Here is a 15,999-nt window from a genome sequence, read left to right as displayed (position 1 = left end):
CACAGAGCCCAGACTGGACAGAAGTGGAGGAAGCTGTCTGCTCTGCTGAGGGGAGGATGGGAGAGTTGTCAGGGGGAAAGTTAAGAAAGGCTGAGTCCAGGAAAGGGAGATTTTCCACAGTGAGGGGAAGGAGCAACAATGTATACTGAGGATGCCACCTGGACAGTGAAGGATCTGAAAGAATGAGCCCTACTGAAGGCCAGTACATAAGCTCATGTCGAACTTAGTGAAATGTCACCCAGGGAATCTGACTGTGGTGCATGTCCCCCTCCAAAAAAGGAGCATAGTGTATGTGTGTGTGTGTGCATGTGTGTGGTGTGTGTGTGTACCCATGCGTGGTAGTGGGATTGAAGAATGGGATATGTGGGCAGGAGGTAGGGGTAAGGAAATAGTGGTTCTCATGGAATCAAGGTTTAGATTCTGAGAGCCCTTTACAGATAATTTACAGGGAACTAACTGAAAGGTGAGATGTAGTTAGCAATAACTTACCCTGCCAGCTTACCATGGAGACTGTGAAAATTAATTAAGCTTCACAAAATGCTCTGCACACTGAGAGTTAGGGTACCATACTAGAGTAAAGCATTAATACTCAGCACCACTGGGTTTCCAGCTAATAATACACAGGCCAACACCTTCCTGCTTTAGAATATTACTTGGTCAAAATTTTTTTTTTCTGTTCCTTCTCTCCTTTGCCTTCACTAAGGAACAAAATCTGGAATTTGAAGGGTCTCAGAAAGTTATCTGGTTCACCTCCTAGGTTTTAGGTTCTAGGCTGAGGTGTGCTTAAATCACTACAGGGAAATCATACCTTCTCTTTTCCCTAAATGAAGGTGTAGCCTTGCCCTTAGACAGAACAAATGACTTCTCTACATTTTAGATAAATTTCAGAAGCTTGAACTCAAGGCAGAGCTTCAGAAATGGCCACTGGCCTCAGAAGATAATTTTTCTGATTTCAGCTGTGTCTATGTACATGTGCAGTACATCTGCTGACCACTGTCTCCTGGTTTGCAAAGTCTCATGAAAAGCAAATGCAAAGGAGGAAAAGCCCCTTCGCACCCCATCACAGACTGTGAACTTAAAAAGCTATGTATTCCCCCTCTATTGTTTTGAATGTGAAGAAAATGAGGGTTAAAGCAGTGAAGCGATCAGCCTGCAGTCACCCAGATTCCCTGGGTCACAGCATGAGGACAACCCAGGCTTCAACTCCCAGTCCCATGTTCCATCCACAACAACACACTGCCTTCCCAAGAATTCCAAGTTTTAAAACTGACAACTCCCTACATTTATATTGAGGATTATCAACGATCCACATTCCATCTGGAGCTTGTTAACTGTGGAATAAGCAGAAATTAGAGCAGGAATGGAGCGGAACGACTGCACTACAGGGCTGGGGAAGGCCAAGGTCATGGCTGAGGCCCGAATCCCTTTCTCACATCTCCCCCACCCCCGCCCCATATGCTCTCATTCCAGAGTGAAGACTCTGAACTGGAAAAGTTTCAAGGAATCTGCTATTTTGCTGGAGAACAAAATGGAAGCAAGGTCAGCCTCAGCCAGTTTTGTAGTTGAGACAAGAATTTTAAGTGAGGGATCCAGACTCGCCACTGCCCCCTGCCACATTCTTCAGGGAAATGCAGTCTCCGGACCTCAAGGAAAAGTGCTTACTAGAAAATTCTTACTTACGGTTTTCTTGTTCCCATGAAAACAGTCTCTCTTGGACTCTTTAATCATATGTCTGTCTCTGACTCTCTCTCTCTCACACATGCACACACACATGTACACACACATGTACTCACGATGAGAGTAGAGCTTAATAAAAGGAAAACAAGAGTTGAAAATTCTGCAAAGGCTGTGTGTGAAACCACCAATTGAATTTTCAAGATGGATGGTTTCTCCCTAAGTAGATTCTGCTGTTTTGTATAAACCAATTTTGTAGCTTTATCCCATCCCATAAAGCAAACCATTTTTCATTAGCTGGGTTTACAAACGATTCCCACGAGTGCACAGAGCACAAACAGTGCCACCTTTCCACTTGCTCTCAGGGTGATGTGAACAGTGTGCTGCTGCTTCAGATAATATTGCACCAATAAGACTCGGGTGCCTAATTAAGCCATAGCCTCTTCACCTTGAGCCCTTGGGAGAAATTATTTTTACTTTCAGAACAGGAGTAAAATTACAGACTGCAAGGGCCCCCAGGTACACCTTTTGCAGGCTAGTACATTCTGGAAAGACAAGTTAGAGCAGCACTTTTCAAAGTGTAGTCTATGGCCTGCCTGCATCACAACCACTGGAGGTGGGGGGTGCTATGATGCACATTCCTGGGCCCCTCCCCAAGACACACTAATTCAGACTCTCTGGGGGCAGGATCTAGGAATCTACCTTTTTAATCAAGATTCTCTGGTCACTGTGGAACAAGTTAATGTTCAAGAACTACACAGCTAAGGTCCTTCACAGGTGGTACCTACGGCCACCTGCCATATACATGACGCTTTATTTGCTGCCCTACTTGGAGGCAAGGCCAAGGAAGTGATGACCCGACTGCCCCAAAGACTGTCGGGTCCCTGAAGCTCCACATCACAGAACACCAACTCTCAGGCTTGTTTCAGGGCACCAGGTCTCACAGCAGGGGCTGCCTTCCAGACTGTGAGACATCACCTCTCCTGGCCTGGACACAGTCCCAGAGCCCAGGGAAGTCACTCTAGACAGAAAGTGCCTGGACCAGGGCTGCAGTGTGAGGGCCCGCTCACTCTCAAGAAACTGCCTGAGGCCTGACTCCCTTGGACAAGGAAAGACTGTGCAGGTGAGAAACTTATTCCAATGAGGGCATGCAGAGTGTTGCTAAACTTGTCAAGACCAAGAGTGACCACCAATGATGAGGAACAGGTAACCTAAATGACATTCTCAGGCTACAGAGCTGAAGAGATTGAGCCAGGGCAGGCAGAGCACAGCCCATGGCTGGACTTTTCCCCAAAGCTCAGAGCACCCTCGAGACACAGCCGGTTCATCCTCACCCCTCGCCTGGGGGCTAGATCCCAGTAATGAACCCAACCAGGTCAATTATCCAGCAGGTTCCAATTCAGGCCAGAAGTCAGAATTCCTCAGAATATCTTATAAGTGCAGACTTTAAGTCCCCACCCTAGGCCAAGTGAATTAGGCCCTCCTGGGGTGGGGCCTTGGCATCCCCCAGTAACTCTGGTGAAAGACCCAAATCTGCTGCCTCCAGATAGCACCATTCTATGTTCAGAGGAGGTGAAGGCACTGAGGAAGACACTTTCCATGGCAGAGAAATCCCTAATCCTGATGGCTAGAAGTTCTTCCTTAGTCTAAGCTACATCGCTCATGCTGCAAAGTCCTCTGAGTCCCTGCAGTGGACACAGGAGTAATCTAACCCCACTTTCTTGGAGAGAAGCAGAGGCACAGATGGATCATACCTCACACTGAAAGTTCAGCAGAAGAACTGGGCTTTAGCCCAAGGTGCCTTCATTTGACCTTGTCTCCTACCTCACCCAAAAAAACTATGGCTACGTCCCAGTGGGACATGCAGTAGAGTCAAACATTGTCCCTGGGTTTTCAACTCAAATCTGAGATTTCCTCAACCTCTGGCAAAGGGGCTGAGAAACTAAATGCTCCTACACTTGCCTCTTTCCTTATTCCCAATGTGCAGGTTTAAAAGAAATCCGTGGCAGTGAGGTAAGGAGGGCCCCAGGTTATTTCTGGCAGTGCCCCAGAAGGTGGGTCTCCTGACATCAGCTTGTAAGAGTGTGTGCCAAGCATTCAACTTAGCTGCATCCTCCTTCCTCTCAGAACCTGGAAGTGAACCTGAAGAGGAAACTGGGGGGCCTGTTTCACTCACTGAAACAAAACTGTAACCCTGAAGGGCATGGCCCAGCCTGAGGAGCTGGGATAGGAAATCTGAGAGCTGTTTAACCTGGTTGAGACCAGATTTCCCCTGAGGTCAGTCCCATCTCCTCTGGGCCCATTGGGAGGAAGAAACAAGTTGTGTGGTTTGGAAAAGGAGGAAGCAGCGGCTGCTGCTGCCAATGGCAACACTGTCTAGTGTTTCAACAGAATGGGAATTTTCTAGCTGGCTTTGTGGCAGAATTTGTATGGGTATAAGCTCTACTTCATCAGTGTGATGATCATAAACTTCTCAGTGACAGGGACTCTGTGTTCTATTTGCTTAATTGAGAGCCTGGCACAGAATAAGTGCTCATTAAAAGTAGGCTACTAGAAACACCTAGCCCTGAGCTGAACACACAGAGGCAGTGGCCTGGGCTCTCATCACCATCTCCGGGACAAGTTCGCATTTCCCTGGTGGGACCGAAGTGTCATTCCCTCTACTGAAAAGCAGCCATGGAGGAGGCTGGGAGATGCTCTGACACTTCTCAGGAATCCCCAAAACCAGCCTGAACTGGGCTATTCCCAAGACCTTCTTTTTTCTTCCTTCACAAACACTTGGCTATGGCCCTCCCACAAACAAGCCCAAACCCCCAAACTCATCTCCTGAACAGGGGTGTCAAACTCATTTTCACCAGGGACCACATCAGCCTCATGGTTGCCTTCAAAGGGCCAAATGTAATTTTAGGGCTGTAAATATGTAACTACTCTTCAACGAGGGGCAAGGAGTTTGGTGCTGCCACCATGTAGAAACAAGGTGCTGGGCTGGATAAAACAAGGTAGAGGGCCGGATTCGACCCATGGATTGCCACCTGTGTCCTAGAAGATGCCCCAGACTCACTTAACTTCACCCTGAGTCATTTGTGAAGAATTCCATTTAAATGTTCTATACCCTACTGGGGGATTCTGGTTTCTTGTTTGACTTCTGGGCTCTAACAGCCCTTATAACTCATCTTGTCCACTCATACCCAGGAGTGAGAAGTGACCAATCTTTTTTTTGTCTTGAAGAGAAGAGAATGAAAGGACTCTAATAGAAAATATCAAAGCATGACCCATATAATAAGGGTGAGCACTATTTCCCTTTGGTTTCAGTTAAACACAAACTCCAGTGTATGGAAGTTACAAAGTCAAGTACATTTCTTCTACTGAGTCACAATTACAAAAAGTTTGAAAACACCAGTCCCATTTTCTCATGTTACCAATAAGGAAACTAATGTACAGAGAGGTAAAGCAAGTTGCCTAAGCTCACACATCTGATCCATGGCAGTGCTGAGGCAAGAAGAACTCAAGTTTCTCCTGTCCTGTTGCAGTGTGCTGCTCACTACAATCTGCAGTTCTCTGGTTCTGCACCCAGAAAACACCCCAGGAATGCGACTGGCCAGAGAGCTCAGTGAGCCCCCAGTCCCACCAGAGCTCCTCGGCCAGGAGTGGGCACTCATCAGCTAACCCCAGGGTGGGTGTATCTGGCAGGGATATCAACAGACAATGGGTATGAAGGGCTGGAACCTTTGGCTGAGCTACTTTTGCACATGCGGCCAAGACTGACCTTGACATTCATCTCAGAACTTTTTAAGCAATCACTAAGTTGGGACAAAAGCTCTAATAGAGGCACTTTAAGATGAATGTAAGGGCTAAGAGGCTCTGTAGCAAGCCAAGAGCACTGGTCCTTCTCTGCAGGAATGTGGACCAGCAAAGCAGAGCGTCCTGCAGATGAGATTACAGGCCATGGGCCAGGCCACTGCCTGCCCATTCTGACTGTAATTACCCACAATGCCTTAGAGAACAAAAACACCCACCTCTATGGGGAGCCACCTGACTTCTGCTGTGGCTCCTGGGGTGATCAATGCTATAGTCAGAGGGCAGTGAGGGTGTGGTGAGGGTCAAGAACTAATCCAGCCCTATCATTTTACAGGTGGGGAAACCAAGGCACAGACAGGCCCAGATACTTGAGCAAGGTCACAGAGCTAGATGGATGAAGAGCCACATGTGACTCAACCCCAGAGCTCCTAATTCCCTGCCTCCCACTTCTCAAGTCCACACTCGAAGCACCTGGACATCTGAGTAAAATGCAGATTCAGTAGGACTGGAACAGGGCCTGAGATTCTGCATTCCTAAGGAATTTCCAGGTGATGCTAATGCTTTGAGTAGCAAGGCTCTACACCGGGCTGCCTGAAAGGGTCAATAAACACTTACATTTCACCTCTGATTATATCCAGGCTTAAACTCTCCACCTCAATCTGTCAAATCCTCTAAGACTGACAAACATTTAGAACAGTAAGTATTATTATTTTAACATTCATAGAATACTTATGAGCCTGAATTATTCCAAATGCTTACATGTATTATTGCATTTAATCCTCAGATTCTGAGATGGATAGTATTATCATCCTTATTTTACAGATAAGGAAGCTGAGATTCAGAGAGGTCAAGTAACTTGGCCCCAGTCACAGAGCTAGTAAGTGACAGAGCCAACATTCAAACTTGGATCTGTCTGGCTCGTGGATTAGTCAGCTATAGGCTATATGGAAATGTACCCTGAACTCCTCCTTTTTCTAAGCCTTGGGGGCCTCTCCCCAGAAGACTCCTAACATTTGCTCTAATCAAACCATGTTCCTTCTAGCACTGCTTGGTCATAACTTTCTCATAACTCAAGGTCCTAAAGGTCGAGTTTTCCAGACCTGTGTGTACCTGGTGGACCTCAACAAGTTATCTTTAGAGTTAATGGAGGGGAGGCAGGGTGCAAAGGAGCTCAAGGTAATGTGTAGAGAGCTGACCTACACAGGAAGACCCATGGTGAGCTCTTTAAATTAGGGGCTTGTGTGCTTCCACTAAGCCCACACACAGTCCACACAGCCCACTAAGCCCACTAAGTCCACACAGACAGACAACTTACCCCAGGAGATAGTACTGGGTCCCAGGAAGATTCATGGGGAAGTATCTACATAGAGGGGTGTGTGGTCTGTGTTGGAATTGCTGAGGATTCCTATGAAATATGAGCGGATCTCCAGGTGAGGTCAATTGTGTGTGGCTGAGGTATGGGGTAGGGCCACCTCGGCGTGCTTCCCAGGTCTACCCAGATCCAGGTGGCACTTTGGCCACATCTTCAGGATTACGCATCCTCCTTAGTTATACCATGTGTCACAGGCCAGTAGCTGGCTCTGGACAAGCACAAGGCCCCAGTGGCACACTCATTCCCTTCCCACAGGAAAACAGGCATCACCAGGCCGGTGTAGCCTCTGTGGCCCACTAGTGCCTGGCTGACTCCCATTTCATTTCTAAGCAGCCTCTTCAGGTGTTGCTGTGCACCTGGCCTGGTGCTGCCTCCTCCAGGCCAGGAGGAGCCCTAGAAATCACTAGTTGTCTTTAGAGGCCCTGGGGGCAAAGTGGGGAGGAGAGATATGAGACTATAATGGCAGAGGTGACCAGGAAAGGGGAGATTCAGTGAATCAAGGACCAGCCCAGAGTTGGGGGAGGGTGGGTCCAATATGCTGAACCCTCCTGTCCAGGGGCAGGTGAAATGCTTTTCCAACTGGTCTCGGGTGCCAGGCTTTCTCCCTCTGAATCCTGGCTCTGCCACTGACAAGCTGTGCATTCGGGGGCTTGTTACTTAACCTTTCAGTCCCTTGACTTCCTCACCTGTAATGTGGATAATAATAAATCCAAATGAGCTAGTGTAAAGCATTTAGAACAGTGCCTAGTATATGGGCAGGGCCTAATAAATGTGAGCAAGAGCTTAAACATACATATATGTACACACACATACATACATGCATATATATACACACGTATACATTATGACAGCTCTAGGACTGGCCCCCACTCTGCCATGACAGAATGTAAGAGAAAGTGCCCTTCACATTCATGCTTTTCACACAGGCACACAGAGAGCAGCTGAGGGCACCCACTTTTTCAGGGCACACTCCAGTTCGTTCTTCTCCTCGTGGGCTTCTTGGAGCTGGGAGAAGATTCTGGTCAGGAAATCCTCAAAGTTGGACAGTAAGTGAGGCTCATCCTTCTTCAGCTGCAGCCAGAGTTGCTTGACATCACTTTCACTGCAAGAGGAAAGGGGCCATTAATGTAGGACTGTGGAAATGAGGCTTTAAGGGAACGTTCCTAGATGCGAAATAAACAGCCAGAAACAACATTGTCATTATTATAATGATGACAGTGGCTAAGATTGAATGCTTGCTGTGTGCACATTGTCTCATTTTATCTCACAGCAACCTCTGAAGCAGGTGCTGCCATCACCCATTTACAGCAAGGAAGCAGATGAGGAGAGGAGAGGAAAGGTTCACCTGTGAGCTGTCTCGGACCACTCAGAGGTAAGTGATGGAACTGGGAGGGAAACGGGGCTGTCTGGCTCCCATGTTGGCTGCCTTGTCTGCCTTGCCTGGCTGCTTCCACTCGCCCATATTTCTTGATGGGCTGGTGGTACTGAGTATGCTCAGCCACGTGCTGGGCACACCTCAGATGCCTGAAGGAAGAGAGGAGGAAGGGGGCCCAGTGCATGTAAGGACAAATCCTATGGAACTACAGGAGAGAGCCTATCGCCCTAGGGAAGGAAGGGCCTCACAGCTGAGAGGGGAAAATGTGCCATCTGATGGATGGCAGAGAGCAACTGTCACTGTAGGGGATGGAAGAGAATAAGCAACACATCACTGGGGCCCGGTGGTACCAGGAATGACTGACAGGTGAAAGGAAGGGAAGTGGCAAGTCAGAAAGTTATGTGCAGACACATGGAAAAACAAAAATCTGGAGGTGACAGAGCAGGCAAAGAGACAAAGACATAGAGAAAATGTCTATGTCTTTGCCACATTTCTAGGCCACCCTGAAACAGAGACATGTACATGCATGTGCACAGCCAGAGACAACTAAGATCGTGCTGACCAGCAGGGAGGCATAGGGAGGGGCGTATACCATGGACCCTGTTCCCCTCTCTGGAGCAACTTGGTAATCTGCAGCCAATGAGCCCACTGAGCTAGAAAGCAATCTGATTTGCACCCCATTCAATGCTAAAACCAGTGATTTGAGGGTAGCTATGACCAGAAACCCTTGGGATAAAGAATAAAACTCTTCGGGCTTGTATAACAAGCACCGCATTTGAGAAACTTTCCTCAAAGTGATATTTGATAATGCCACATTAGCAATGTGCCTTGGATGTAGATAATACTCTAGAGAAGAGGCCAGCTGAGAAATATACATAACTCTGGTTAGTTATCATCTATCCAACCACCCCTCCCTCCTTCCTTCCCTTGCTCCAACTCATCCAAACATCCACAGACTCATCTAGACCACCCATCCACCCACCCATCCTTCCATCCATCCATCCATTTATCCACTCACCTAACTAAAAAAGTATTTATTATCTGTTGAAAACCTAGCATTGCACTGGATGACATGAGGGAATCTGGGACACAAGGGAAGGGGAGATAAGGAGCCTCCCTGTTGCCCATAATGAGTCCACTTTCCCTGCACAGAACAGGTTGGGGCTATCCACTTTATTATCTAAGCACAATGGAGATGGCACAAAAGTTTCAGAGATAAAAGGTCTCAGGGAGATACTATAATGGCTTCCTGTCACTGTGACAGGTTGCTCTCCTCATGAAGTAAATGCATTATGAAAATCAAGATCCATCTTGCTAGTCTAGGTCTGTCTTTTCACATCTGCCAAGTTCCTAATGGAGCCTGGCAGAGCCACCAATTGCACCAGAGCCTCCAGTGAGATTTGCAAACCCACCTGACCCTCTTCCAAAGCTCTTTGAACCACTTAGTCATGGCCATGTCAATTCCCCCAGATTTCTGGAGCACACATATGTCTTTCAATCCTTGATTTTTTTAAAAAAAAGCCAGATGTATAAGCAGCAAAATCATTCAGCAAATCAGACCATCAAAAAAAGTTGGGAGCCCAGCTGTCCAGAAGATACTCAGGGTACTCCCCCTGGAAAGATATAGGCTATGAAGCTAGAAGGGATTAGGGAAGTCAATGTGTCCATCTTCCTGCTTCTGGGACAACACACGAACCATCTAGGTGAGTGGAGTCTTTTTTTCAAAATATATTTTAATGATTATGCCACTACAGTTGTCCCACTTCCCCCTTCATTCCCCTCCACCCTGCACACCTCCTCCCACCCACCTTCCCCGCCTTTACTTCATGTCCATGTGTCATAAGTTCTTTAGCTTCTACATTTCCCATACTATTCTTGCCCTCCCCCTGTCTATTTTCCACCTACAGTCTACACTACTTAGTCTCTGTACCTTCTCCCCCCTTCTCCTCCTCTCACTCCCCTGTTGCTAGCCCTCCTTATAATCTCCATTTCTATGGTTCTGCTCCTGATCTAGCTGTCCACTTAGTTTGCTTTCGTTTTAGGTGTGGTTGTTAATAACCATGAGTTTGCTGTTCTTTCACTGTTCATATTTTTTAATCTTCTTTTTCTTAGATAAGTCCCCTTAACATTTCATATAATAAGGGCTTGGTGATAATGAACTCCTTGAACTTGACCTTATCTGAGAAGCACTTTATATGCCCTTCCTTTCCAAATGAAATCTTTGCTGGATAGAGCAATCTTGGATGTGGGTCCTTGCATTTCATGACTTGGAGTACTTCTTTCCAGCCCCTTCTTGCCTGTAAGGTCTCTTTTGAGAAATCAGCTGACAGTCTGATGGGAACTCCTTTGTAGGTGACTGTCCCCCTATCTCTTGCTGCTTCTAGATTCTCTCCTTCATTTTAATCTTGGCTAATGTAATTATGATGTGTCTTCGTGTGTTCCTCCTTGGGTCCAACTTCTTTGGGACTCTCTGAGCTTTCTGGATTTCCTGGAAGTCTATTTCCTTTGCCAGATTGGGGAAGTCCTCCTTCATTATTTGTTCAAATAAGGTTTCCACTTGTGGCTCTTCCTCTTCCCCTTCTGGTACCCCTATAATTCGGATGTTGGAGCGTTTAAAGATGTCCTGGAGGTTCCTAAGCCTCTCCTCATTTTTTTTTTGAATTCTTGTTTGTTCATTCTTTTCTGTTTGGTCATTTCTTTCTTCCTTCTGGTCCACTCGGTTGATTGGAGTCCCAGTTCTGTTTCCATCACTATTGGTTCCCTGTGCATTTTCCTTCATTTCACTTAGTGTAGCCTTCATTTTTTTCATCTAATTTGCAACTAAAATCAACCAGTTCTATGAGCATCCTGATCACCAGTGTTTGAACTGTGCATCTGATAGGTTGGCTATCTCTTGGTCGCTTAGAAGTATTGGCTCTGGGAGTTTGAACTATTCTTCTGCTTGAGCCACAATGTTTTGGTCTGTTTGTACTTGTTATGTATGAGGGACAGAGCCTTAGATGCTCATCAGGGCAGGGCAACCCAGCTGCTGGGTTATGATGCTGTATGTGGGGGTGGGGTCAGAGAGGGAGCAATGACATTTTTTCTACTCTCTCTTGGATTTTGGTCCCCTCTGCTGCTTCCCACAAGCAAATTGGGTCATTCTGGTGCTGGTTCCTTGGTGTGTGGACTTGTGTACTTTCTAGGACTCTGTGGGTCTCTCCAACAAATTCTTCTGTGAGGCTGTGAGTCTCTCCCAGCATCTCAACCCTGAAAGTTTCTCCAATTGGTGCTTTTAGGCTTTAATTCCCCTCACTGGGGCCCTGGGTTGCGCAGTCTGTCTCACTCTCATTCCTTTGCCTGGTTTATCGTCTGGATGAATGGTTTGTTATTGTCATACTTTGGTACAGTTCAATTTTCTGTCTGTTCTGGTTGTGTTTTTGTTTCTAAATCTATGTGGCCCTTAATTTTGGTTGTGTGAGGAGGCACAGTGTTTCCACCTATGCCTCCATCTTGGCCAAAAGTCTGTGAGTAGAGTCTTAAAGTTCCCTCTATTTCTTTATCTGAAGTCCAAAGGTCATGAGGTCATGACCCTCATGCAGCAACTTAAGCCTAATTTCTTCTTATTCAGCTTCAATGAGGATGGAAATTACTGGTCACCATCTTCTGTGTATCATTTTTTGTAGCCTACTCTTGAAACCTTCCCCAGAGCCTTCTCTTTTCCAGGATGTCGCATGTTGACTCAGTTCTGCCTTTGACAAAAGTCCCCAGAATGACATCTGGTAAACTCTGACTTAAGAGTCTTACCAGGAAGGCGGTTGTTCTGGAAGTGATGGGAGTAGAGATGTACCTCTTCTTCATTACAGTCCTTTGGCTCACCCATCTGCCCTCTCCTTCCTCCTCCTCAAGGAGGAGGCTCCACGGGGTCACTGGCAGTGGTGACTGAGATCTTGTCTTTTGTCCTTGGAGAAACTGAGTCAGGTATGTGACTAATGAGCTTCCCACATACCTGCGTGCCCAGCACACCCACCTGCCCCACTCCAGCTCTGCAGATCTGTGCCTGTACCAGGCCCTCTATGCCTGAGCAGAGCTGCTGCCACTGCCACTGTGTCATTTCTCTTCCTGGCCAGAGCCTCCCACAGGGCTGTCTCAAGCTCTCTGTCTATCCCTTCCTGGCCTGCACAAGCTTTTCCAAGACTTTCTCAATTCTGACACAGTCTATCGAATCATTTGGACAGCCTGCCATTTGCTAAAACAATCCACAGAGCAACAGACACTTACTTTGACCTGCTGTTACAGGCTCCCTCTCTTTTACTTCCTCTTTGTCATCTTCTACCACAGGGTTTCCTCTTCCTAAGCTCAGGTCATATTAGCTCCATCATTAGGCCATTCCCATCTCTCATGAAACACATACCCAACCCAAGACCTAGAGACTCAAATGCAAAAAGGCAAAAGGCAACAGAAAAAGGTGGTAGAATGTATCCCATGTTTTTCAGGCCACTTTTAGGTTTCCATTAGCTATACCATCATTTTATTTAATTTTACTATTTTAGTTTATATCATTTTATTTCATTCCATTTTAAATTTCGGGGCTTCAGATTCATGTGTTTCTTTATTCTAAAACACTTGAAAAAGGTGGGGACAGCATTATGGTTTTGTTTTTTTAAAAATAACTTTATCCTGAGGATATGTTTATTGATTTTAGAGAGAGAGAGGAAGAGAGACAGAGAGAGAAATGTCAATTGGCTCCCCCCTCGCCCCACATGCACCCCAACTGGGGACCAAACCTGCAATCCAGGTGTGTGCTTTGGCCAAGAATCAAACCCACAAACTTTTCAATGCACAGGGTGATGCTCCAACCAACTGAGCCACCTGGCCATGGCAGGGGTATTATGTTTTGTTTGAAGTTCCAACCATCTAAAATTTTCAGCTGAGCTACTGATTATCCAAGTGATGGGCTAGTAAAACGGGTTAATTTCCTGCCTTGGCTTCCCGATAGGTTTGGTTTGGCTCAGGGATGAAACATGCAGGAAAAAGCCACAAAGGGTGCCTTTTCTAGGAGCATGCCATGGTGGGGTGGCTCGGAGGCACTGCAGCCCTGGAGGCCCTGGTTGGCTCCAATGGAGGAGACCATGATGGTGAGCTGATAGTGAAGGCTTAGGCAAAACACATGGAAAAACCCTCCAGTCCTGGCACAGCTCTCTAATGGGTGAGCTCTTCTCACTGAGCCACAGATTGTGCTGATAATGAACCACAGGAAATGAAGACAGTGGGAGAGTAGGGAGGTAGGGTGATTCCCGTGAAAAAAAAATGGGAAAAGCAGAGATGGAGACAGAGCCCCTTGACATGACACACAGACAGGTCACTGTAGAGGACAGGCTGTATGGAGCAAATCTCATAGCTGGCAGCACAGAGCCTGGGGCCTGGAACTCAGGGCTTAACACACATGATGATTGGATGGAACAGATGAAAAGGTTGCTTGCTCCTAGGCTGGGCTCCATCCCCCAAAGCACTGTCAGCACTTACTCTTCCAAAACATTTTGGGCTCCAAGTTTGTCCATCAGCATCTGGAACTGGGCTTCCTCATCTTCATCCATGTCACCCAGATCCTCTTCTGCTCTGGACTGAAACAGCTTCTCTTCCCAGAGTTGAGCCACCCATTCACCTGTATCTTCCTGACTTGATTTGTTCTGGCTGAAGAAGAAGCGACCTGAGGGTTGCATGGCACAAGGGATTCGAATCAGGCAATACTCACCCAGGAAGACCTTCGCTTTCTCAGTCACCAGGAATCATTTGAGGTTCTTCTGAGAGGAGAAAAGGACAAACCCCCTATAGCAAAGATCCTTGGATATTGTGTTCTGGATTTTAAGTCTTTCCTACTTCTAAGAGATTCTGCCAGAGATTGCCAGAACCCGGGAAAGGCAGAATGCATGACAGGTTCTCTGGCAACTTGGTGGTTCTTAATACTTTAAAGTGTGGTTTAAAACACATTTCTTCATCAATTTCTACTCAAAACAACAAGACCTTTCTCTCCATTGTATCCCAGCAACCTGGCTGTGTACACTCCTTGTTATCATCTAGTCATCCCTTCCACCAGCATCGTTGTACTTCACATTCACAAGTTACTGTACAGTTTCCAATGTACTTTTTCCATACTCATACAGCCTAGAAGTATAGCGATCTGTCTTATTATTCCTCCTAAGTCAATTGCAATCTCCTGAGGTCAGGAAAGGCATCCAATACTTCACAGGAAACTATATGGTACATGGTCTGAGCCAGAAGTGTGGTGAAACTTGCCTGTTGATTTAGCTGATCACTATCTGTTTTAATCAAATATCAGATCAGTCTAATTCATGGATCTCTACTCTCCTTCCTCCTGGTTACCTTGAGAATGACCAGTCTATTCAAACCCTCTTGAAATCCCTCTGATAGCTGCCACCTTCAACCTGGAAGACTCAGCCAGACTTGGGCTGGAGTGAGTCATATAGTTTTCCCATTTTGTTGTCCTCTAGAATCAAGGCAGAAAGGAGAGGCTGTAAATTTCATCTCAGCTCCCCCTTTTATGCCAGACCTTCTGCCAGAGCTTCTCTGTATTCCTCTTGCCATTCCTGGGTGGCAGGGAACTTGGCAGTGACAGTGTGGTGAGAGAGCAGTGGTGTGAACAGCCAATGAGGATGTGTGAAAAAAATGCTCCAAGATATCCAGAGCTTGAAAACTTCAGGAAGGCAGAAAACTTGTGCTACCAGGACCCTCAGACCTGATGGGGAAAGGGTGAACTTTATGTAGAGTTAGGTAGATGTAACAGAGCCCCAGCCTCCATCAGAACTTACTAAAACCAGTGGTGAACTCCTCTGGACTGAGAAAGCCATTGCCATCAGCATCCAGTGCATCAAACACATCCTCCAGTTCCTCCAGGCTGAGTGGCAGCTCTTTATGGAGCCTCTGAAAGCAACCCAGACCACATTGGTTAACACTGATCATCATGGAGAGCTGCCTGGGACCTCCTTCCATAAATGTCTGGAGTCAGCCCTATCCTACAAAAGCCAGAAGCAAGCTTCTGCAGACCACATTACCATCACTCTCCTCCACTGAATATTAGAATGTAGACCATTACTGGGTGCCTACCAATGTGCTAGGCAATTTGCTAAATGAGTTATAACTATATAAACATGTACATGTTTATCAATATATTTCTATATATTTTATATCTATAAACATATATTTGTACTGAATTGTCACAACAATCCTTGGAGGTGGGAGTTACAATCGCCATTTTATAGATGAAGTTTGAAGTTAAATGACCTGTCCTAAGATTGCAGAGCCAGTAAATGACAGTGCCAGGAGTCAAATCCAGGTCTGATTCCAAAGCTGGCACTCTGCACAACTGCAATGGCCTGACTGTACCTGAAACTGTACAGGACTAAATACTGCCATAGGATAATACCCACACAACATGCTGCTGTCAAGTTAAATAATATAACAAATGTAAAGAATAGAGCACAGTGCCTGGCAGAGAGAGAAAGAGATCCTGACCCACCAAGGCCACTCAGTGAGCAGAGCAAGGTTTTGTGCCCAGTTTCTTCCACTCTGCCCGAGCCCACATCCTTTGCCATGCTACCTCCCTTGTGAAGATACAGTTGAGGGTAACACTCTCAGAGCCTTCCCTGATGAGGCCACTCATGTCCCAGGGCCCCACATTTTTAAGTTCTCTGGACACACATGTTGGTCCTTCAGCTCCGAGTGGGGACCAGATAAGCCTCCTTCGTCCCTCTGAGTGACCCGCACCCATCACACCAGTCTG

General features: G+C 46.6%; 1 protein-coding gene across 15 annotated transcripts in view; it reads right to left on the bottom strand.

The window, feature by feature from the left end:
* The window catches only part of CRACR2A (calcium release activated channel regulator 2A), a 177,906-nt gene that overhangs the window by 89,338 nt on the left and 72,569 nt on the right, over positions 1-15,999 (bottom strand). For all 15 annotated transcript variants that reach the window (XR_008391030.1, XR_008391031.1, XR_008391028.1 and 12 more), the window contains 3 exons: positions 15,029-15,140; positions 13,725-13,908; positions 7,800-7,946 (listed from right to left, as the gene is read on the bottom strand). Coding sequence is in view for 10 of the 15 variants with exons in the window: in XM_053662299.1 (XP_053518274.1) it covers positions 7,800-7,946; positions 13,725-13,908; positions 15,029-15,140 (443 nt within the window). In the remaining 5 variants the exon portion in view is untranslated. The remainder of the gene's footprint in view (positions 1-7,799; positions 7,947-13,724; positions 13,909-15,028; positions 15,141-15,999) is intronic.

This window comes from Artibeus jamaicensis, unplaced genomic scaffold (assembly GCF_021234435.1).
Source record: "Artibeus jamaicensis isolate MK-2021 breed Jamaican fruit bat unplaced genomic scaffold, CSHL_Jam_final contig_1028, whole genome shotgun sequence".
NCBI lineage: Eukaryota > Metazoa > Chordata > Mammalia > Chiroptera > Phyllostomidae > Artibeus > Artibeus jamaicensis.
Note: the sequence above shows the minus strand (reverse complement) of the source record. Positions and strands in the feature narration are given on the sequence as shown.